Source organism: Heterodontus francisci, chromosome 15, assembly GCF_036365525.1.
Source record: "Heterodontus francisci isolate sHetFra1 chromosome 15, sHetFra1.hap1, whole genome shotgun sequence".
Taxonomy (NCBI): Eukaryota; Metazoa; Chordata; class Chondrichthyes; order Heterodontiformes; family Heterodontidae; genus Heterodontus; species Heterodontus francisci.
The window spans coordinates 90,551,530-90,574,487 of NC_090385.1; the positions used below are offsets into that span (position 1 = coordinate 90,551,530).

General features: G+C 44.0%; 1 protein-coding gene and 1 long non-coding RNA gene across 2 annotated transcripts in view; one reads left to right on the top strand and one right to left on the bottom strand.

Moving 5' to 3' along the window:
• LOC137377788 (uncharacterized) overlaps positions 1-16,132 on the top strand; it is a 34,702-nt gene extending 18,570 nt beyond the window's left edge. Inside the window, exons 3-4 of the long non-coding RNA XR_010976486.1 lie at positions 14,906-15,099; positions 15,746-16,132. This is a non-coding gene — a long non-coding RNA (uncharacterized lncRNA). The remainder of the gene's footprint in view (positions 1-14,905; positions 15,100-15,745) is intronic.
• Positions 1-22,958, bottom strand: part of LOC137377787 (sodium- and chloride-dependent neutral and basic amino acid transporter B(0+)-like) — a 139,926-nt gene that overhangs the window by 14,821 nt on the left and 102,147 nt on the right. Inside the window, exons 9-12 of the mRNA XM_068047846.1 lie at positions 14,442-14,567; positions 7,491-7,609; positions 7,108-7,207; positions 3,241-3,350 (exon numbers count right to left, since the gene is read on the bottom strand). Coding sequence (XP_067903947.1) covers positions 3,241-3,350; positions 7,108-7,207; positions 7,491-7,609; positions 14,442-14,567 — 455 coding nt within the window. The remainder of the gene's footprint in view (positions 1-3,240; positions 3,351-7,107; positions 7,208-7,490; positions 7,610-14,441; positions 14,568-22,958) is intronic.

Here is a 22,958-nt window from a genome sequence, read left to right on the forward strand (position 1 = left end):
TCCCCCCCCTCCACCCATCCCCCCCCACAATTTGTTTATGGGGCATTACCATCAAAAGGAACTTTAAGACCAACTTCTGCTACCCCTGCCCCCCCACATCGATAATTTCAGTCCATTTATACTGAATCTTATACATGTAATGATGCCTCTGCTACCTAACTTCTTTTAATGCATGTGGATCCAACCCATTTAGAACATGGGTTTTATCCTCTCTCAGTTTGATTAGATTATCAATTATCTCTTCACTTTCTATCTTCAATCTCTTTACATATTTTTGATCTTTTCTTCTGATATTATGTCCCCAGTAAATACTGAGACAAAGGGCTGAATTTTACCCTGGTCGGACAGGAGCTGTCCACCAACCGAAAAATCGGTGGCAATCCCACTTCCGTCTGGCCTGGAGATCCAGTCCAGATTTTATAGTCCCCAGGCCTTTAATAGGTCTGAGGCGGGACATCCACCTCATTGAGGCAGGAAGTCCACCGGGAGCGGTGGCCACTGCTGGGATTGCAGCCCAATTTCAAGAAGAAGAGGAAGGATGGCCCTGGGAAAAGGTAAGTTTTAGGAGCCTCGCCGGGGGTGATCAGTTGGGTCCTGGTGAGGCAAGGGTGGTCATTTGGGGTGCGAGGGGCATGCTGGATGTTGGTAGTGGTTGAGGCATTCGGGGCAGCCCTCCAACAGGCACAGGGTGCCTGATCAGGAAAGTGCCCCCTCCCCCCCAGACATCAGAGAGCCACCTGCTCTTGTCAGTCAGCTTTTCTCAGGCCTGGACTGGCCAAAGGTTAAATCCCTGTGGCAGCAGGTGAAGGCCCTTAAGTGACAGTCAATTGGCCACTTAAGGGCCTTGATTGGTATGGGGCGGGCAGGCCGTTTCCTGCTGCCACCGCCCCATGTAAAATGGCAGTGGAGGCAGGAACGGGTTGGGAAGGGCCCCCCCCCCCAAAATTCCACTCCATTGTACACTCCCCCCACCACCATCCCGCTCTTTGGGTGGGTGCAGAATTCTGTCCAAAGTAATTATTCAATATACCTGTCATTTCACTGTTATTACCTGTGAATTTATCTTGTGAATCTCTCAGTGGGCCTATCTCTATCCTGATTTTTCTTCTGTGGAATATTTCTCTATTTTTGCGTTCCTTGATAATTTAATTTAGTAGTTTGTCTTTTCCTTCCTACTTGTTTTTGACTTCTTTCCTAACTGCTTCATATTCCCTTTTGTCATCCTTTCTGTTATTGTCCATGTATTAAGTACACCCATTTTTCTTTTGTTTCAATTTTATCTCTTTCTTCATTCAAAGTGTTTCATTTCTGGTTAGTTTGTTACTTTTGTGGGGAACCACATTTCCCCCGACTCTATGGATCACTATTTTAAATATTTCCCACTGTTGTTCTCTCTCTTTCCCTGCCAATTTGTTTCCAGTTTACATTCTCTAGTTCCGTTCTCATCTATTCAAAATTAGCTCCTTTCTAAATCTATTACTTTGGTCTTTGCTTACTTTGGTCTTGTGCAATCTTCATCTTAAACCTTATTGTGTTGTGATCACTATTGCCCAGATGTGCCTTACATTCACTTCTCTTATCTGTTTTTGTTCATTTCCTATTGCTAGATGCAGCAGTGTTTCATCTCTTTTTGTTTTCTAATTGCTGAGTCCTGAAAAGACTGTAAAAGCTCCATTCCTATTTACTCTTTCCCTGTCACTTCTTGCCAGTTTATTTGGTGGTAGGTAAAATCTCCCATAATTATTATTCCTTGTATTTTATTCAGTTTTTGATTGGGTTAGATACTTCTCCCTCATCTTCTCTTCTACTATTAGATGGTCTATAGAATACCCCTATCAGCATGATCGATCTCTTCTTATCTTTTATCTTAATACATATAGATTCTTTTTCTATTCTAATGCAGTGATGTGCCTTTCCCTACAGTCATTATGTTAATCTATAATTAGTAAAGCTACTCCCACTTCCCAACCTACCCAACATTCTTCCTTCTCTATCCTTTCTAAAAACGTTAAAGCCTTCAGTATTTAACAACCAATCCTGTTCTTTATGTAACCATGATTCAGGTATCCCAACCACATCTGGCTCCTTGATAGAAATTATTCTCTTTAGTTCCCCCACTTTCTTTCAGATGCCGTGCACATTGTTGTGCAGGTAATTTAATTTGTTTTTATTGATCATTTCACTCACTTTATTTTTAATAGCCATTTTATGCTTATGTTCCATAAGTGTCTCTGTTCCCTGATCTTTTATATTATCCCTATTCTTTACCTTGTTCTGAGCTGCAGTGGTACAGCTCCATCCTGTCCCAGTATTGGCACTGGTCTGCCATAAAATGGAACCCTCCTTCACACACCACTCTTTCAGCCACACATTCACATTCCTGGTCTGTCTATCCCTCAGTCAAGTTACAGATGGCTTCGGTAGTAATCCAAAGATTAACACCTGTTGGGTACTGTTTTAATTTAATTCCTCGCTACTGATATTTTCTGCATAGGTCCTCCACTCTTTTCTTCCCTATGTCATTACGTTTGATGTGGACATGACAACTGGGTCCTCCCCATCCTTTCCAAGTTCTTCTCCAGTTGCTATGAGATATCCTTTACCTTTGTATCAGGCACAAAACACACTGTCCTGGACTGTGATTTAAGAAAATGCTCTCTATTCCCTGATTATCACACCCTGTATGACTGCACCCTTTCTATTTATATTGTTCTCACCACCTCCCTCTCCCTCCCCCGTCTACTTGGTGTGCCTCCAGGTCCATGGTGCCATGGTTAACATTCTGACCATTCTCTCTGCACCAGTCATCCTCTTGTCACAAGTAGCAGCTACACTTTACCTGTTGAATATGATCATTGTTTGAGGGACCTCCTACCCTACCTCTCCGAGGTGGCTCTCACCTTGCTGACTGACAGTCACATGCTCCAGTTCTTGCCCCAAAACTTTCCTCTGAGATGTTTCTGTATTCTGGAGAAAACCATCTAGATAATTGCTCCCTCTCCGTTATGTGTAATGATATCTCTAACTTGCATTGAAACTCAACAGCTTTGTGCTGCAGTGTCTCAAAATAGAGACATGTTCTGTTGATGTGTTAATTCGGGACAGGCTCACTGTCCACAAACTCCCACATGCTGTCGTCCCAACTCACTGCCATTCCTGTGCTGACATTTCTAATCTTTATTTATTTAGAATTTATTAGTTAGCAATAAGTTATTGAGCAGTAATATAACATCTCCTTACAGTCAACACGCAGGGAGAAATAAAAAACCAACACACTCTCCACCACAGCCAGAAGAGCCAATTCCTTTCCCCAATCATCATCTCAATGTCCTTGATGAATCTGTTTATCCCTGTGAACAACAAGAAAGCAGACAGACACAATCACTTGGTTTGTCCTGTCTTCAGGGCAGTTTGTTTACTGTAGAAGTTCATTTTGTATTGGGTGTCGCTAATAAACAAGTTAAATCAGAGGAGGGATTACTCAGGATTTCAAACATGATGAGTAAATTGTGTCTTTCCACCAACCTGATTACCCATGAAGATAAAATGTTTGTACAGAGTCAAGAGAACTGGTGCTCACTCTAGGACAGTCTCAGGTTTCAGATCTGTGCTGAGATGGGCAGGTTCCCTCTTATCAGAATGGGGGAGGATGGACTATCAAAGTGAGTCCTCTGCTCTGAGCTGAAGAATAGCAAATGGATCCCAGGAGGTCAGGTGAAACATTATAAACACACTGAAACACAGCCTGTCCTGTTGTTTCATCTGCACTGATAGTTGGGAGAAACTGACTGACTGAGTGAGGCGGCAAACAGCTGTTCAGCTTGGGCTGAGGATGTTTAGATGACATCCACATCAGCAATTAACAGGAAAATGGCTGCAGGAAAATTTACCTCAACAACAACTGTTAATTGTCTGGTAATTGTATATTTAATTACATTCAAGTGGTGGCCATTCACTGGAAATTCACTTGTCCTCCTATATGTAGGAGCAGACTGAAAATATTGTTAAAAAGCAAAATGCTATGGATGCTGGAAATCAGAAATAAAAACAGAAAATGCTGGAAATACTCAGCAGGTCTGGCAGCATCTATGCAGAGAGAAACAGGATTAATGGGCTGGATTTCCTCATGGGTTTTTGGAGCCCCGCCGTTAGGACCAAATGGAGTCCCAAGCCCACGCTTACCAGCAGCACACCCGATGGCACAATCTTCCTGGAGGCATCCTCCTAATCGGCCACCTCTGTGCTCGCCATCCTGTTAAGGAAGACGGACAGGCTCTCAATTCTGCTGGCACAATCAGAGAGCTGGCAGCTCTGGAGTCTCAGCAACCCCACCAAGAGAGGTGGGCAATCCTGAGGCAGATCAGGGACCGTGAGGGGGCTTCAACATGGAGATGCCATTGGACCCATGCATTTAAAGTTAAAATTATTCAGGCTGAAGCCATTGGCTCCTTCGAAATGGAGGGGAAACCACTCCGAGTGAATGGTTTGTGCTGCGGGTGCGCTCTTTCCTGCCTGCTGTCCCATCAATGGGGCTTGGAACATTCGGTTCTAATGGCCCCCTGGGCTACTGCAGGGAGGCCGCCTACATAGAGATGACAGCCTCCACATGCAGTGGTGGGGGACCAGTCTGTCGGCCACGAAATGCTGGCACACCCGCAAAGTTGAACCTAATTGGGTCTATAATCAGTTTAATTGGCTGCCTGCCTCTGTGATATGAGCAGCTGCCCGCCCATGGGAAGCTTTCCTGACTGTGGGAATGCTTTGGGGAGCTATCCCAACACAGCTCCCGCTTATTTTCCCAGGCCTCTTCACCTTCATGTCCGCCAGGTAGTGAATAGTGGAGTACCACAAGGATCAGTGCTGGGGCCTCAGCTATTTACAATCTATATTAATGACTTGGGTGTATCTAGGTTTGCTGATGATACAAAGCTCCGTGGAAAGGTAAGCTGCGGGAGGATGTAGAGAGGCTGCAAAGAGATATAGACAGGTTAAGTGAGTGGGCAACAAGATAGCAAATGGAGTATAATGTAGGGATGTGTGAAGTTGTTCTCTTTGGTCATAAAAATAGAAAAGCATAACTTTTTTTAAAAGGTGTGAAACTGGTAAGTTTTGATGTGCAGAGAGACTTGGGGGTATTCGTACAAGGAACGCACAAAGTTAGCATGCAGTTGCAGCAGGCTATTAGGAAGGCAAATGACATGTTGGCCTTTATTGCAAGGAGATTGGAGTACAGGAATAAAGAAGTCTTACTAAAATTGTACAGGACTTGGGTGAGACCTCACCTGGAATACTGTGTGCAGTTTTGGTCTCCACATTTAAGAAAGGATATATTGCACTGGAGGTAGTGCAGAGAAGATTTACTAAATTGGTCCCTGGGATGAGGGGGTTGTCTTATGATGAGAGGCTGAGTAAATTGGGCCTTTATCCTCTGGAGTTTAGAAGAATAAGAGGCAATCTAATTGAGACATACAAGATTCTGAAAGGGCTTGATAGGACAAAATTGGGACCGTGAGGGTGCCTCAACATGGAGACCATTGGAACCCTGCATTTAAAGTTAAAATTATTCGGGTTGAAGCCATTGGGCCCCTCAAAGTCGAGGGGAAACCACTCCGAGTGAATGGTTTGCAATTTGGGTGTGAACCTTCCTGCCTGCTGTCCCGTCAATGAGACATAGAGCTCCCAGTTCAAATGGCCCCCTGGGCTACTGCAGGGAGGCCGTCTACATGGAGATGACAGCCTCCACATGCAGTAGTGGGGGCCCAGTCTGTCGGCCGTGAAATGCTGGCATGCCCGCAAAACTGAACCGAATTGGATCTATAATCAGTTTAATTGGCTGCCCACCTACGTGATATGGGCAGTTGATCTGGGTCCTGCCCACCCATGGGAAACTTCCCTTGCTGTGGAAATGTTCTGGAGGCTGTGCCAGTGCAGCTCCCCCTTATCTTCCCAGGTCCTCTCATCTTCATGTCCGCAATCATGGGGCCAGGAAGATTCAGTCCAAAGATTCAGGTTGATTACCTTTCATCAGATCTGGGAAAAATTAATGATGTAATAGGTATGAAACAAGTGAAAGAGGGGAGGGTGAGAGAAAAAACAAAACAAAAGGGAAGGTCTGTGATCTGATGGAAGGCAGGAGAGATTAAATGACAAATGAGTTCATGGTGCAAGGCCAAAGGGAGTGGTAATGGTGTGAGTAAAGAAACAAAAGCTGTGTCTAGAGGAGATGTAGATGGAAGAATGATGAGTAGCTGCTGTCTGAAAGGAGAGAAAGGGAGAAACAAGAGAGATAAGCCAAAACCCAGCAAAGAAAAAGGAAACAAAATGGGGGCAGAGGTTCTGATCTAAAATTGTTGAACTTCATGTTGAGTGCGGAAGGCTGTAAAGTGTACAGTTGAAAGATGAGGTGCTGTTCCTCGAGTTTACATTGACATTGGAACAGTGTAGGAGGGTAAGGACAGAGACGTCAGAGTGGGAGCACAGTGGAGAATTAAAATGACAGGTGACTGGATACTCTGAGACATGCATGCGGACTAAATGGAGATGTTCCACAAACTGATCACCTAATCTTCTTTTGGTATCTCCAAGTTAGCGGAGACCAATCCTGAACTGCAAATGACATATATTAATTTGAACAAAGTACAAGTAAATTGCTGTTTCACTTGGAAGGAGTGTTTAGGACCTTGGATGGTGAGGACAGAGGACGTAAAGGTGCAGGTGTTGCATCTCCTGCGCTTGCATGGAAAGATGCTGTGGGAAGGCAAGGGATTGTTGGAATTGACTGAGGAGTGGATCAGGATATCACACAGAATGGTTCCTGCGGAATACTGCAAGGGGAAGAGAGGGCAATTCGAGATGGGCGATAAAAGCTGGCTTTGTCAGTGACACTCACGTCCCAAGTACGCTTTAAAAAAAGAAAAAAAAATCTTTGATAACTAAGGAGAGCCTTGAATTCCCATCATATTCAGATATGAATGGCAGATCTACATCACATCACCTAATTCAGTTATCTTGTTTTTCTGAAACAACTTGAGGACCTAGACGAGCATTTTTTATTAAATTATTTGATTTTACTTTATTTTGTTTCAGTTCTTTCCCTTTTGTACTTACCATAGATCCAGCTTACACTGATGAGTTCCAGCAGAGCAGCTATAATGAGGCCCCATCCAACACAGAAATGATCAACTAAATTTATCCAGTAAATCCCAGTCTAAAATGAAAATGGAACATTAGAAAGTGAGGTGCTAGAGAATAGCTTAGCATTCTAATTTTCAAAATGTTAGTTTGCTGGATGAGAAATATCTGTGCTTTTACAACCCAAACCTGCCTTGTTGTCAGGGTCTGTTTTTAATAACAGCAGAGAGGGAAGGGTCAGTCAATTCCACACCATCACAGCTCAATATTATTATTTAATCCTGTAAAATTTCTGACTTCATAAAGTTATAAAAACACTACAGGTGGAAATCATAGCAAACTATTAAAAGACAGCATACCTGTGTTACACATACAAGGCCAAGGAAATAAAATAACAAGCAGACACCAGTTGTGAGATATATGCGCTTTGATCGTAGAACCTTAGGGAATTGGTCCAGCAGGGTTGTTATAACTTTTTCTGATAAGATAAAAAATGTTAAATGCGATCAGTAATGAATAATAATTTACATAATCCCAGAGAAACCCACCACTAGAGAGACTGAAGCCCTGCAGACCAGAGGAGCAGATGAGGATGGATTCCTCTATCCATGAGTCGCTCTCTGAAATATTGCAGAGATTGTGTCAGACTGTCAGCCCTGAACAAGGTTTAAGATGAATATCACCAACAGACTTGCTTATGCTTAAGCTGTGTTTGCACCAGGAACACAGAAATCTGATGGTGTAGAATCTATTAGCTGGAGTGACTGAGAACTGGACAAATATGAATCAGAGAATCATAGAATTGTTACAGTACAGAAGGAGGCCATTCGGCCCATCGTATCTGCACTGGCTCTGACAGAGCAGTTCTCTCAGTTCCATTCCCCTGCCTTCTCCCCATAACCCTGCACATTCTTCCTTTTCATATAATTGTCTAATTCCCTTTTAAATGCTTCAATGAAACCTGCCTCCACCAAGTTCTCAGGCAGTGCATTCCAGACCTTAGCCACTCGCTGTGTAAAAAAGTTTTTCCTCATGTCACTTTTGCTTCTCTTATCAAATATGTGAAATCTGTGCCCTCTCATTCTTGATCCTTTAATGAGTGGGAAAAGTTTCTCTCTATCTACTCGATTCCGACCCTTCATGATTTTGAATGACTCTATTGAATCACCTCTCAGCCTTCTCTTCTCCAAGGAAAAGACAAGCCTAAAGCGCAGAGTATTCGCAATAAGGTAGGTGAATTGACCATGCAGATAGATGTAAATGGATACGATACAGCTGCGATTACAGAGACATGGCTGCAGAGTGACCAAAGATGGGAACTGAACATCCAGGGGTATTCAATATTTAGGAAGGACAAGCAAAAAGGGAAAGGAGGTGGAGTAGCATTGTTAGTAAAAGAGGAAGTCAATACAACAGTGAGGAAGGATATTAGCTCAGAGAATCCTGTTGTGGAATTTGTAAGGGTGGAGCTAAGAAACACCAAGGGGTAGAAAACGTTGGTGGGCGTTGTATTTGACCCCCAGACAGCAGTGGTGATGTAGAGGATGGCATTAAACAGGAAATTAGAGATGCATGCAATAAGGGTACAATTGTAATTGTGGGTGAATTTAATCTACACATAGATTGGGCAAACCAAATTAGCAATAATACTGTACAGGAAGAATTCCTGGAGTGCGTACATGATGGTTTTTTTGGACCAATACGTTGAGGAACCAACTAGAGAACAGGCCATCCTAGACTGGGTATTATGTAATGAGAAAGGATTAGTTAACAATCTTGTTGTGTGGGGTCCCTTGGGGAAGAGCGACCATAACATGATAGAATTCTTCATTAAGATGGAGAGTGAGAGAGTTGATTCCGAGACTAGGGTCCTGAATCTAAAAAAAGGAAACTATGAAGGTATGAGGTGTGAGTTGGCTATGATAGATAGGGGAACGTTACTTATTGGGTTGACAGTGGGTAGGCAATGGCTAGCATTTAACGAGTGCCTGGATGAATTACAAGAATTGTTCATTCCTGTCTGGCACAAAAACAAAACAGGAAGGATGGCTCAAATGTGGCTTACAAAAGAAATTAGGGATAGTATTAATGGAATTTTTTGAGCATGTAGCCAGTAGAATAGATAAGGGAGAACCAGTGGATGTGGTGTATTTGGACTTTCAGAAGGCTTTCAATAAGGTCCCACAGAGAGATTAGCATGCAAAATTAAAGCACATGGGATTGGGGGCAAGGTACTGACATGGATAGAGAACTAGTTGGCAGACAGGAAACAAAGAGCAGGGATAAATGGGTCTTTTTCCGAGTGGCAGGCAGTGACTAGTGGGGTACCACAGGGATCAGTGCTAGGAACCCAGCTATTCACAATATATATTAATGAAATAGATGAGGGAATTAAATGTAATATATCCAAGTTTGCAGACGACACGAAGTTGGGTGGGAGTGGGAGCTGTGAGGAGGATGCAGAGAAGCTCCAGTGTGATTTGGACAGGTTGAGTGAGTGGGCAAATACATGGCAGATGCAGTATAATGTGGATAAATGTGCGGTTATCCACTTTGGCGGTAAAAACAGGAAGGCAGATTATGATCTGAACGGCAATAGATTGGGAAAGGGGGAGGTGCAGCGAGACCTGGGTTTCCTTGTGCACCAGTCGCTGAAAGTAAGCATGCAGGTGCAGCAGGCAGTTAAGAAGGAAAATGGTATGTTGGCCTTCATAGCGAGAGGATTTGAGTACAGGAGCAGGGATGTCTTGCTGCAATTATACAGGGCCTTGGTGAGGCCACACCTGGAATATTGTGTGCAGTTTTGCTCTCCTTATCTGAGGAAGGATGTTCTTGCTATGGAGGGAGTGCAGCGAAGGTTCACCAGACTGATTCTGGGGATGACAGGACTGACGTTTGAAGAGAGATTGGGTCGATTAGGCTTGTATTCACTAGAGTTTAGAAGAATGAGAGGGGATCTCATAGAAACCTACAAAATTCTAACAGGACTGGACAGACTAGATGCAGGAAGGATGTTCCCGATGGCGGGGGTGTCCAGGACCGGGGGTCACAGTCTAGGGATAAGGGGTAAGCCATTTAGGACTGAGATGAGGAGAGATTTTTTCACCCACAGAGTCGTGAACCTGTGGAATTCTCTACCATGGAAAGCAGTTGAGGCCAAATCATTAAATATATTCAAGAAAGAGTTAGATATAATTCTTAGGGCTAAAGGGCTCAAGGGATACAGGGAGAAAGCTGGAACAGGGTATGGAGTTTGGATGATCAGCCATGATCATATTGAATGACAGAGCAGGCTCGAAGGGCCGAATGACCTACTCCTGCTCCTATTTTTCTATGTTTCTATGAAAACAATCCTAACTTCTCCAATCTATCTTCATAACTGAAATTCCTCATCCGTGGAACCTTTCTCGTGAATCTTTTCTGCTCTTTCTCCAATGCCCTCACATCTTTCCTAAATTGCGGCACCCAGAATACTCCGGCTGAGGCTGAATTAGTGTCTTAAACACGTTCAACATAACCTCCTTGCTCTTGTACTCTATGCCACTAATAATAAAGCCTAGGATACTGTATGATTTATTAACTTCTCTCTCAACCTGGCTGCCACCTTCAATGACCTACGCACATATACACCTAGGTCCCTCTGCTCCTGCACACCCTTTAGAATTGTACCCTTTATTCTATATTGTCTCTCCATGTTCTTGCTACCGAAATGAATCACTTCACGTTTCTCTGCATTGAACTTCATCTGCCACCTGTCTGCCCATTCCACCAACGTGTCTATGTCCTTTTGAAGTTCTACACTATCCTCCTCACAGTTCACAATGCTTTCAAGTTTCGTATCATCTGCAAACTTTGAAATTGTGCCCTGTACACCAAGGTCTAGGTCATAAATATATATCAGGAAAAGCAAGGGTGCCAACACTGATCCCTGGGGAACTCCACTACAAACCTTACTCCAGCCTGAAAATCATCCATTAACAATTACTCATTGTTTCCTGTTACTCAACCAATTTCATATCCATGTTGCTACCTTCCCTTTTATTTCATGAGCTACAAGTTTGCTCACAAGTCTGTTGTATGGCACTGTATCAATTGCCTTTTGAAAGTCCATGTACACCACATCAACAGCATTGCCCTCATCAACCCTCTCTGTTACCTCCTTAAAAAACTCCAGCAACTTAGTTAAACATAATTTTCCTTAAGAAATCCATGCTGGCTTTCCTTAATTAACTCGCATTTGTCCATGTGACTATTGATTTTGTCCCAAATTATTTTTTCTAGGAGTTTTCCCACCATCGAAGTTAAACTGACTGGCCTGTAGTTGCTAGGCTTATCTTTACACCCTTTTTTGAACAAGGGTATACCGCTTGCAATTCTCCAGTCCTCTGGCACCATACCAGAGTCTAAGAAAGACTGAAACATTATGGCCAGTGCCTCTGTGATTTTCACACTCACTTCCCTCAGTATCCTTGGATGCATCTCATCTGGTCCTGGTGCCTTAACAACTTTAAATACAGACAGCCTATCTAATACTTCCTCTTTATCAATTTTAAACACCTCTAGTGTCTGACTTACCTCTTCTTTCAACATTTCCTGGGTTGCATCTTCTTCCTTGGTAAAGGCAGATGCAAAGTATTCATTTAATACTTCAGCTATGCCCTCTGCGTCCATGTGTAAATCCTCTTTCTGGTCCCTAATGGCTCATTCCTCCTTTTACCACCCTTTTCCTATTTATATGCCTATAGAAAACTTTGGAATTGCCAGTCTCTTTTCCTGCTTCTCTTTGCTTCTCTTATTTGCTTATTCACTTCCCCTCTGGGTCTTCTATATTCAACCTGGTTCTCAACAATATTATATATTGGTCGTAAGCACACTTTTTCTTCTTAATCTAAATCTCTACCTCTTTTGTTATCCAGGCAGCTTTGGATTTGTTTGCTTTACTTTTCCTTTCCAGGGAACATACCTTGACTAAGCCCGAACTATCTCTTCTTTGAACATAGCCCGTTGTTCATCTATCAGTTTTCCTGCCAGCTTTTGACTCCAATTTATTTGTCCCAGGTCCATCCTTATTCAATTGAAGTTGGATTTCCCCCAGTTAATTATTATTACCCTGGATTGTTCTTTGTCCTTTTCCATTGTCAGCCTAAACCTTATGATACAATGATCACTATCCCTCAAATGTTCTCCTACTGATACTTGATCCACTTGGCCCACCTTATTTCCATGAACCAGGTCTAGCAGTGCCTCCTTTCTCATTGGACTAGCAGCATACTGTTGTAGAAAATTTTCCTGAACACATTCTAGGAACCCTTGCCCCTCACTGCCCTTTATTCTACTATTATCCCAGTCTAGGTCTGGATAATTCAAGTCCCCCATTATAACTACCCTATAACTTTTGTGCCTCTCTGTAATTTCCTTGCAAATTTGTTCCCCCATATCCTTCCCACTAGCTGGTAGCCTGTAGACAAGACCAAGCAATGTAACCGTACCTTATTTGTCCCTAAGCTTTAGCCAAATTGATTCTGTTCTCGACACCTCTGGGACATCCTTCTTTTCCAGCACTGCAATGCTTTCCTTAATCAAAACTGCTACCCCTGCCCACACTCAGTGCATTCACATACATGCGCATTAACCCTGATTCAGACTTTATTACTTTCTCCCTTACTCTGACCCCACATAATAACTTACTATTCCCTACTCTAGTGCTATCTATCTTCCCCAGTATTCTGTGCTCCTTGGTATTCCTCTCTAATACTAGCTCCTGGTTCCCACACCTCTGAAAAGTTACTAGTTTTGCTTCCCTCCAATCTGAGCTCCCTCTCAGGTTCCCATCCCCCTGACAATGAACTGACCAGGGAGAGCCAACATGGATTTGTAATGGGTAAATTATGTCTTATTACCCTATTTAAATTTTTTGAGGTTACTAACCTGACAGATAATTTACATGGACTTCCAGAAGGCATTTGATCAGGTTCCACACAAGAGACTGATAGGAAAAATGTAAGAACATGGATTTGGAGGCAACCCTTTGACAGACATAGGGAATTGATGAGGGGTAGGAGAGAGAGAGTAGTGATATAGGGGATGCAGCACAGATTCAGTAGAATGATACTGGGGCTTAAAAGATTAAATGATGAGCAATTGTTGCATAAACTAGACTCGTTTTTCCCTGAGTATAGATGATTAAGGGGTGATTTGATGTGTTTATGATGAAGGGTATAACATTAAAATTAAAGCTTGATCATTCAGGGACGATGTCAGGGAATACTTATCCACACAAAGAGCAGTGGAAATTTGGAACTTGTTCTCTCAAAAAGGCTGTTGCGATTGGGGGTCAATTAAAAAATTCACATTTGCGATTGCTAGATTTTTGTTAGTCAAGTGTATTATTACTCTGCACCTATACAGAAGAAATAGTAGGTGTGCTATCAGTCTTATAAATGGGATGCTGGGATAGAATGAACACCATCCATCCAAAGGGAATGGGGCAGAACTCTCACCTTTATTGTGCTTGTGGTCCCGAACAGTGAGATGGGCATTTCCGATATTTGAAACCTTTTACATTTGCAGAATGAAATCACAATCTAGCCAGGGTTTATTACCACAGCCATTTACGAAGTTTTTTTCACTGCAGCAGAAGCTACTGCTCTCTCTGGTGTGGATTTTATGTAATCCACAGCTCAACTCATGAGTGACATAGAATGAAATTCTGAATATTAACTAACCTCAGAATGAAGGCAGTTTGGAACTGATCAACAGAATTTTGCATGGCTTGCTGATGGCCCTACACACTGTACACATGTGATCTTGAGGCCTGTGATCTAAACTGGGTCTCAATAAATCAGCTGCCTCTCCTGGTGATGCTACACCCAGCCTGTCAGTTTCATGATGATACAGTAGAATGTGTTGGTTCAGGTCTCTGTGCTCCTGCTCACAATAATGGGGTTTTGTGCTGATGTTTCTTGCACCTGTCATCATCTGCTGATTGGCTTTGACATGACTAATAGTTTGGTGGTTTACTGGAGGTGTATTGGCCTCATTTCCAGTTTGTCTGGTTTTGAATCGTGAATATTGCTGATGCCTGAATGGATTAATATAGACCTGAAAATAAGTTACAAAGCAGTGAATCTGAACATTACTGAGTGCAGTAAGACAGTGAGTAAAGAATTGATACACAAATACATCAAGCATTCATCCAATTACATTACCAGAAGAAATTTATCACCTTATGTGACAAACATAATACTTTATATAATTTCCTTTTTATAAAGTGTAAACAGATAGATTCAATTAAATAACGATGCCCTTACCTAAACTTGCAAACTGAGTGTCGAGTCCCAAAGTGACCAGCATGAAGAAAAATAAAATGGACCATAAAGGTGCCCATGGCAACTGTGCAACAACCTCTGGGTAGGCAATGAAAGCCAAACCGAAACCTAAACAGTGGATACATTGATATGGTACAATTAATGGTGCTTAAGAGTGAGTAAAGATTCCTCTACAGGAAGAAGTTTAACAATCTCATATGAATTGTCAAGTGAGTTCATTTCAAATTTCCTACCAACTGCAGCATTAACCTCATTCACTGCTCAATTTCCAACACTCCCAACACCCATCTACAGGATGGATATTAGCTTGGAGGCGGGAGGGAGTGCAGGAGGGAGTCGTGCTGCTTTGAGGTCAGGAAATGTGGAAGAGAAGATTTCCCGCAGATACTGCCAAATTTAACCACCGGACCTGATTAACATTTTTTGTCTCTGTTTTCTGGCCACAGCCAGCTGGATTGAGAGACTGGCTGGCTGTCGGACAAGCAGGCCTTCAACACCTGGCCACAGCCAGGGAGCAGAGAGCAGTGAGGGAGAGATTGGAGACCACAGGGGAGATCAGTCGGGTCAGTGAGGAAGGAGAAGGAGATCAGAAGGTCCGATCACATGATCACAGATGAAGCAGGCAAACTAGATCTTGCAAGTAAGTGAAAAGGTTCGTACCTCCTAGATCCAGCAGGTCAGTGAGAAGGTTTGTACCTCCTGGATCCAGCAGATCAGTGAGAAGGTTTGTACCTCCTGGATCCAGCAGGTCAGTGTGAAGGTTTGTACCTCCTGGATCCAGCAGGTCAGTGAGAAGGTTTGTACCTCCTGGATCCAGAAGTTCTCACCTTCCTTTCGCTGACAGGTTTCCTGAAAACCAGAGGCCTGAATTTTATTCGGGTACCACGCTCTGTGGCAACACTCTTTGAACTCGGTGGCGTGCCTGCATTCAGTGGCCGCCACCGATACCCTGCAATATTACACACGGGTGCTCATTTGCTTCACTGTGACGCGCTGCCCCCCCCCCATATTGTATGTGGAAAGGTGGGACATCTGGCGGAGTGAGGGATCTTTTGACTGCTGCACAGCAGGTGCTGGGGCCCTATTTAAAGTGCACCACCACCTGCTGCCTGATAGCTGTCAAAGAAATACTTACCTGACTACTGAAGAGTGGGCCTGCTGTCAATCTGGCAGCAAAGCAGAAAGTGCGGGAGAAACTCAGCAGGTCAGGCAGCATCTGTGGAGAATCAGAATAAACTTGTCCATGTTCACAGACCTGAAAGTTAACTCTGCTTCTCTCTCCACAGATGCTGCCTGACCTGCTGAGTGACCCCAGCACTTTCCGCTTTGCTGCCACATACTTACCCTGCTGTGTCCCAGTGTCCTGTGAAGTTGTGATCCTCTTCTTCCACTCAAGTGTAACATTCCTTCTTGTAGGTGTGCTGCACCCTGGGTGAATAATCTTAATTTTGCACATTCCAGGACGTGAGATTTGAATGTCCCATAAAAGGCAAGTGCACAATAGAAATAAAACCATAATTGAAGAATATTTACATACTACAGGCTTCTAACCATCTGACTGTGAAAAGCCGCAGACCAATATGCATTTGGACTCTGTATTCATTTCTCTGCTAACTGTTAAGTGAAAATACATGTAACTGCTATTAAACGATCTTTGTTAAAAAACATGGAAATATGTTCAGATTCCAGCTGCATTGCTAACCAGAACAATTACACCAATAAATATGATCATCTGCTGCAGAAGTAAAGTGTTTGTGAACATGCGTCGATGAGTAGCAGTTGAAAAACCATGACAACAGTACAGACTTCCTCACTCGTCCGACATTGCTTTTCAAACATGTGCAAGACAAACCTTGCAGCCAGAAGTTAGAGCAGTTACACGGCGGAGTCTCCTTTGCATTTAAAGGACCACACCAAAAGCCGAGGATGACAGAGGGGTACTCTATGGTGGCCCCATAGTGCAGTGAAGGCTCCCTGGTCACTCTCCTCCAGGCTGTGTGGCCAAGGCAGGAGCTCCTTTTCAGCAGTGACAGTAAGAAGAGGCCCTCCCGCCTGAACACGGCAGTGTGGCAGGAGATGGCAGAGGAGGTGAGTAGCCATAGGGCCATCCGATGTCAAAGGGTCCAACGCCGGAAGGGGATGAACGAGCATTCCCCCAGTCAGCCGGGGCCCTTGAGGCCTTCGGTGCACAGGGTAGGAGTGCCAATGTCATCCATAGCCAAAGGGCAATCAGATCAGCGGCCTTCCTCCAGTCAGGCTGCTAGCACAGAGATTGCACCGAGAAGGGGCACTCACAAGCATTTACAGAGAACACACTGACACAAATGGGAATGCACAGGTGTCACAGCGATGTAAATACATCTTTCACTAAATGTTCCTCACCAACATGTGTGTCCGTTTCTCTGTGTGAATGATGTGTGCTAGCACGTAGCGTCAATGTCACATCCCTTTGCACCATTGGCCCTCAGGAGAGCCAACGTATGCAATAACATAATTGCCATGTCACCATCGCTCATGAGCGTCTCCACGCATGCAGTGACATGGACATTGGATCAGTCAGCTGCTGCCTCTAATGGTTTACACAGGGATGCTGCAGATGTGGACTGGTGCACAGCAGGTGAGCGAGGGTGATGTGTGGCTTGCATGAGCTAATGTCGGTTCCGATGGAGCAGAGAGCCTTTGTTTGATAAGTCTCTGATGTACATCCCTAGCTCACTGCTAGCCCGGCATGCAGAGCCCAGGTGCTATCTTCCCTCCGAGGCACTTTTCCTGTTGTAGGTCATCAGCATCCTCAGAGTCCAAGAAGGAATCCTGTTGACATCTCTCTTCATCATGCCAGCCTGCCCCCTATTGGGTGCATAGTTGTGCAGAGCAAGCAAGCAGCAAAGAAAGGAGCTGGCCTTTTCGGCCCATAGTACAGAGCATCACCCTATCCATCCAGGCATTGGAAGCTTGACATCACCATGCTGATCGCCTGCTTAATGGTGGCTCTTGTAGCTCATTGGCTGGCATTGAATCTCTCCTCAGCAGCAGTGGTGGGGTCTCTCACTGGTGTCAGGAGCCATGTCTGCAAGGATTAGCCCTTGTCTCCAAGAAGCCACCCCTCCATCTGAGCCAGTTCAGTGAATAGCGGTGGCAGCCGGGACTGGTGCAGGACCCAGGTGTCATGGTAGCTGCCTGAGCACCGGTCTCAGATTTGCATGAAGCATTTCTGGTGATCACACACCAGCTTCACCTAGATGGAGTGGAATTCTTTCATGGTGACGTCTGAAGATGGTAGCCTGGCGGGAGGCCTGATGGCCAGGTGGGTGCAGTCTATGAACATTAAAATCTATGGTTCTCTGGCAATGGTGCTGAAACCGATGGCCCTCTGGTCCTGGCTGTGAGAGTCTGTCCGAAGAGGACATACTCACTGGCGCTCTGGTGCAGGGCATTGGTGACCTCCCTGACGCAGCAGTGCACTGCTGACTGTGTGACCCCACAGAGGTCTCCGATGGGCCGTTGCATAGGGGTCAAAGCTGCATAGGCATCACGCTGCTACCATGAGGAGTGCAGGCATAGGATGTTTCCCGAAGCCCATGGGCTGTAGGCCATCTTTGAGCAGGTGACAGAGACGTGTCACCACCCTCTCTACATGCGCAATCGCCTCTGACACTGGTGCTCTGACATCTAACGGCATGTCGTGTGGGGCCTGTAGATACACGGCCACTGTAATGACAAGCTCCCATTGGGGGCTGCTGCTCACGACCAGGGGCCTCTACTTGGATCACACCTGCCTGTTGATTTTGGTTCCGGCGCATACCGTCCCTCAGGAGCAGAGGATCACACAATGTAGGATGAGCCATACCTATTTCCATGTGATAAATAAAGTTGAACCCTTCATTTATTCAAAGGTTTCAAACAGGGCAGAGATCGGTGTTGACGGGTACAACAGCTGCTTTCCTGGATCAATAATGCGGCGTGCCATGGCATTGCCCATCTTGGCTAACACTCAGAGTGGTACAGCATGACCACATCAAGATCATGCCAGCTGCATCGATTGCCCCCACCATCCATATAACCTTAATGCTCCTACCTTTTCTGGCACCCTCTCCACACGGTTGACTAGAGTGCCATGGTTCCTTCACAGACACAAACAAACGCAGAGCGTAGACTGTTTGCGGAGGGAGAGTACACAGTACCTCCTTTTATGCCGACAGAGCTTTCCCTCCAGTATTCCCAGACCCCCTCCCTCCTCTGTTCCAGGATGCAGAGTGAGACCCCTGAATATCAGAACTTACCTTCCGTAGCGAAACCTTCTGCCTCTGATGACCCGTCGGGTTTTCTGTTCATGAATGGGACGGCACGTGACGGCTGCCTGTTCGACGTAAAATCCTGAAGTGTGTATTGAGAGGCGGTGGGCTGCATAATCTGCAGAGGTAAGTACCATTTTGAATATGGTAATTGGGGTTCTGCCACCAAGCGGTGCGGGTGCGCCGCACCGAGGTCCTGACCGTGACCAACAATGTCGAGGGGCCGGTAAAATTCAGCCCAGAATTGGGGGGTTTGGAGGCGGGTTTCCGATTGTTCTACATTTTACATGTCCACCGGCCCATTTTGGTGGGGGGGGGGGGGGGGGTGTTAAAATTCCCCCCATCAATCAGCACTGACCACTAAAATTCACCTCACCTCACAGACTTAACACTGTTGCAAGCCTCACACCCAGAATTCACAGTTTGCACACACTGCCAGCAATTCATCAACTCCATGGAGGAGACAGTACTGGCCATTGTGCAAAGGGTCATCACTGAGCGGTCGATGATAAGGTTATCAGCATTACTAATCCTCCTTCTCTCATCCTGATTCACCTTCAGTCAATGCTGGAACATAGATTAAAAGAAGTAGAAAGAGCAGGGATAGGCACCGACATGTTGCACCACGGACATTTGATAAAACTATTGACTCAGCCAGGGACTTGGAGGCAAATAATCTCTGTATAAAGTGTATAACCAATCTAATGCCACCAAATCACAGTCCGATTTACAACACATTTCTCCCTATAAATAAAGTAGCTAAGCATATAAATATCAATGAAGAGCAGCAAAACTGTAATAGCTAGCCAGCAGGCAAAATAGCATGTAATGTCAATGCAAGATACTTTTGTTGACAGAATAGAGCTCGCTACAACATGTCACGGGGTGATAGATGGACATTATCGGATGAACTCTGTGGATTCCCACTGTGTCAGGAGTACAAATTCATTCAATAAACCATGAAACTCAAGAAGAGGATTGTTATTGTGGTTATTGAGGTGAAGCAGTAAAAAAAAATCAGCAATAGGAAGATGGACCATTTCTCACTGTTGTTGTCACAAAACAATTTAACCTTTATGGTCAATGGTTGTGTAATTTCGCCACCTGCTTGTAATATGTGTCTGAAGACAGGACATCCAACAACAGGGCAATGATCTACAAATCAGGAGAATGTTATAGGATGGAGCAGATAATACTTCAGAAGAGTCATGTAAAACAGAAAAGCAGAAAGGGACAGGAAGGGACAGAGAGATTAAAGGAAGGTAGCCAAGACTAGTTTATTCATCTTGACAAGTTGTTAAACTAGGTCCTGGATCCTCAAATATAGAAACAACAGAATGTCTCATGGACAAAATGTCATTTACTCACCAAAGTTAGTGACAAAATTAGATAAACACAATTACAAATAAACAGCACATTTCAATTCCTTCAATAAAGTGATTCTCTTAAATTCACTTGTGCCTATATTTCAGTCTGTCACAGTTGATTCTGATTCAGTTCTGACAAGATAAATATTAACAAAAAGCTTCTCTGTAAAAAGTTGAGTTGTTACAGCATGTATTGTTCATTCATAAAATGTTTAGTCACTATCTATAAAGTTGTACTCCAGACTAACCGATTTATGTCCAAGCCAAATTTCTTACCAGTTACCAAAGGTAACGTAATGTAATACGATGCAGATAACTTTCAAAAGACATTGGCCACTCAGGTTATCTGCCCTCAAACTGGATAGTAAATGATGCACATTGCAGTTACTGATCTTTGACATACTTGTAAAACTTGTCCTTTAATCCAATTCACAGCAAAAAATAAAATCAGTTCATGACTGTTTCTAACATGGTTGTTGTAACATAATAAATTTTTACTGTGTCTTCAACGACAGTTTTTAAAACTGCAAATGCAGCATGGATTTTGATAAGGAATTGCAGACACTTTATCATAGATTAAGGTTTATTGAAGCTATCCGTTACGTCACACTTACTAACTATTGTATATGGATCTGCAGCATACTGTTTTTGCCAATATCACTCAGCCCCATAACACTGTACTCTGGTATTCATGAGGAACTTACAGTGCTGACTTCTGGATTTTTTTGCCCATTTTCCCCTCGATATAAGTTCTGGCACAATGTGATTACAAATGGATAGCATTGGATTTGTGACAATTATATAGAAGTAAAAGTCTAGCAATTTCAACATGTCACTGAGCTTGTGACCCAAGTGAAAGTAATGCCTGCCTGACCATAGAAAGCAAGACATTCCCTAACTGACTTTTACATTTTAAAATGATTTTGCACAACACTAGCCTTGAAACTTGTGTTTTAAAATAACCTAGCTGCTTGGGAGTTAGAGAGAGAGACAGAGAGGAGAACAGAGAGAGAGTGAGCAGGGAAAAAAGAGAGAGGGGATGTCTAACCTTTCCACATTGTGGGGGGCACATTACAATTTATCTTACATAGGGGGTCGATAAGACAATTTCGAAAAAAATAAGGCATTAAAATTTTATCTTACTATTCATCAAAAAAGCAACAAATGTGCATTTTTGTGAAGCAGCTTTAAATCGGAAGACTAATTTATTGACTTATTTTCTCATCACTATGTTGGACACTGATTTAGTGAGATACCTAGCATTCTTTTTTGCTGGTATAAGTAGTTAATGTCTTCCTGCACACATCTTGTAGAGATGTGGCGTATTCTAGATGGATGTTCATCTTGCAGTAAGGTTTTCTATTCTATTCTATATGCTAATCTAGCTTTTAAACTTCCCAACTACTTCTCTGTTAAGCTAAATTTTTTAACATCCGAGGTGCTTGTTGCTCAGGGATTGGCAACATGTCTGCACACAGACACCAGTGTCCGCGGTAAAAGATTTTGAGGTGCGTGACTGGTAATTTCAGGGACGAGAAATCTCCCATTGGCTTCTTCTTTCTGACCAGAGTGGCTCTCTCTGCCTCCTCTCTCTCTCTCTCTCTCTCTCTCTGTCTCTTTCTCTTTCAATGTCTCTCTCTCCTTCTCTGTGTTCCCCCCTCTCTGTATTGTTCCCTCCCCTCTCTGTCATTCCCTCTCTCTGTTGTTTCCCCCTGTATCGTTTCCCGATGTCATCCCCCCTCTCTGTGTCACTCACGCTCTCTCTGGCCCCCTCTCTCTCTGGCCCCCACTTCTCTGTCCCCCCCCCCCACTCTCTCTCTCTGTTCCCCCTTTCTCTCAGTCACCCTTCTCTCAGTCCCCGCTCTCTCTCTGTCCCCCTCTCTCTGTTCCCCTATCTCAATCACCCTCTTTCTCTGATCCCCCCTCTGTCCCCTCATTTCTCTTACCCCTTCGCTCTCTCCCCCTCTCTCTCTTCCCCATCCCACCCCCTCCCCCCCCACTTCTCTCTCCCTCACTCGCTGACCGTTGCTGAGAGTGGGGACAGCGTTTTCCGAAATTCGGAAAAAAAATCAGAACCCACTGGAAAACTCTAAATCTGTCTGAAGTTTGGAAGTGCTGTTCCTGCCCTCTGCACCTGTCAGCTGTGAAACTGACAATGCGATTTTTTTTTTTTTACAGTCGCTCTGGTTGGAAAGGAGAAGCCTTTCACGTCCCTGGAATTACCAGTCACAGACCACAAAACCTTTTACCACGGACACTGGTGTCCGTGTGCAGACACACTGCCAATCCCTCAGCAAGAGGCACCTAGAAAGTTAAAAAATTAGCTTAACAGAGAGTTGGTTGGGAAGTTTAAAAGCTGGGTTAACAAATAGAATAGAAAACATTACTGCAAGATAAGCTGTTTGGTTAATTGAACTGCATGTTGTCAATAAGGCATTGTGACTGGACCTTGAAAGCCTCCTCATGCCAAGGCTGCCATCCTTTGTGTCATTCTTTACATGGACTGGCCCGATACACTCGACTTGGATATTTGCTGCCATCTTCGGTACGTTACTGACATCATGTATTGAGACAATTTGTAAATCTTGGAAGACTGGGAGTCCTTCAAAGCTGGTCTCGTTGTGTCGACAATGAAAAACATTCGTGCTAGCCATTCAGAGCTCCCATAGCTGCACTGTACCATTATCATTCCAATGCACTTGATTAGAAAACCACTCTGAAAATGGCCTGTGACTATAAAAGTTTGAAAGACAAAAGAGTTACTGAAGATGCATCTGCTTCATTGCAATTTTTACATAGAAAGCAAACAGATAGGAGGATGAGAAAAGACAGATAAGGAA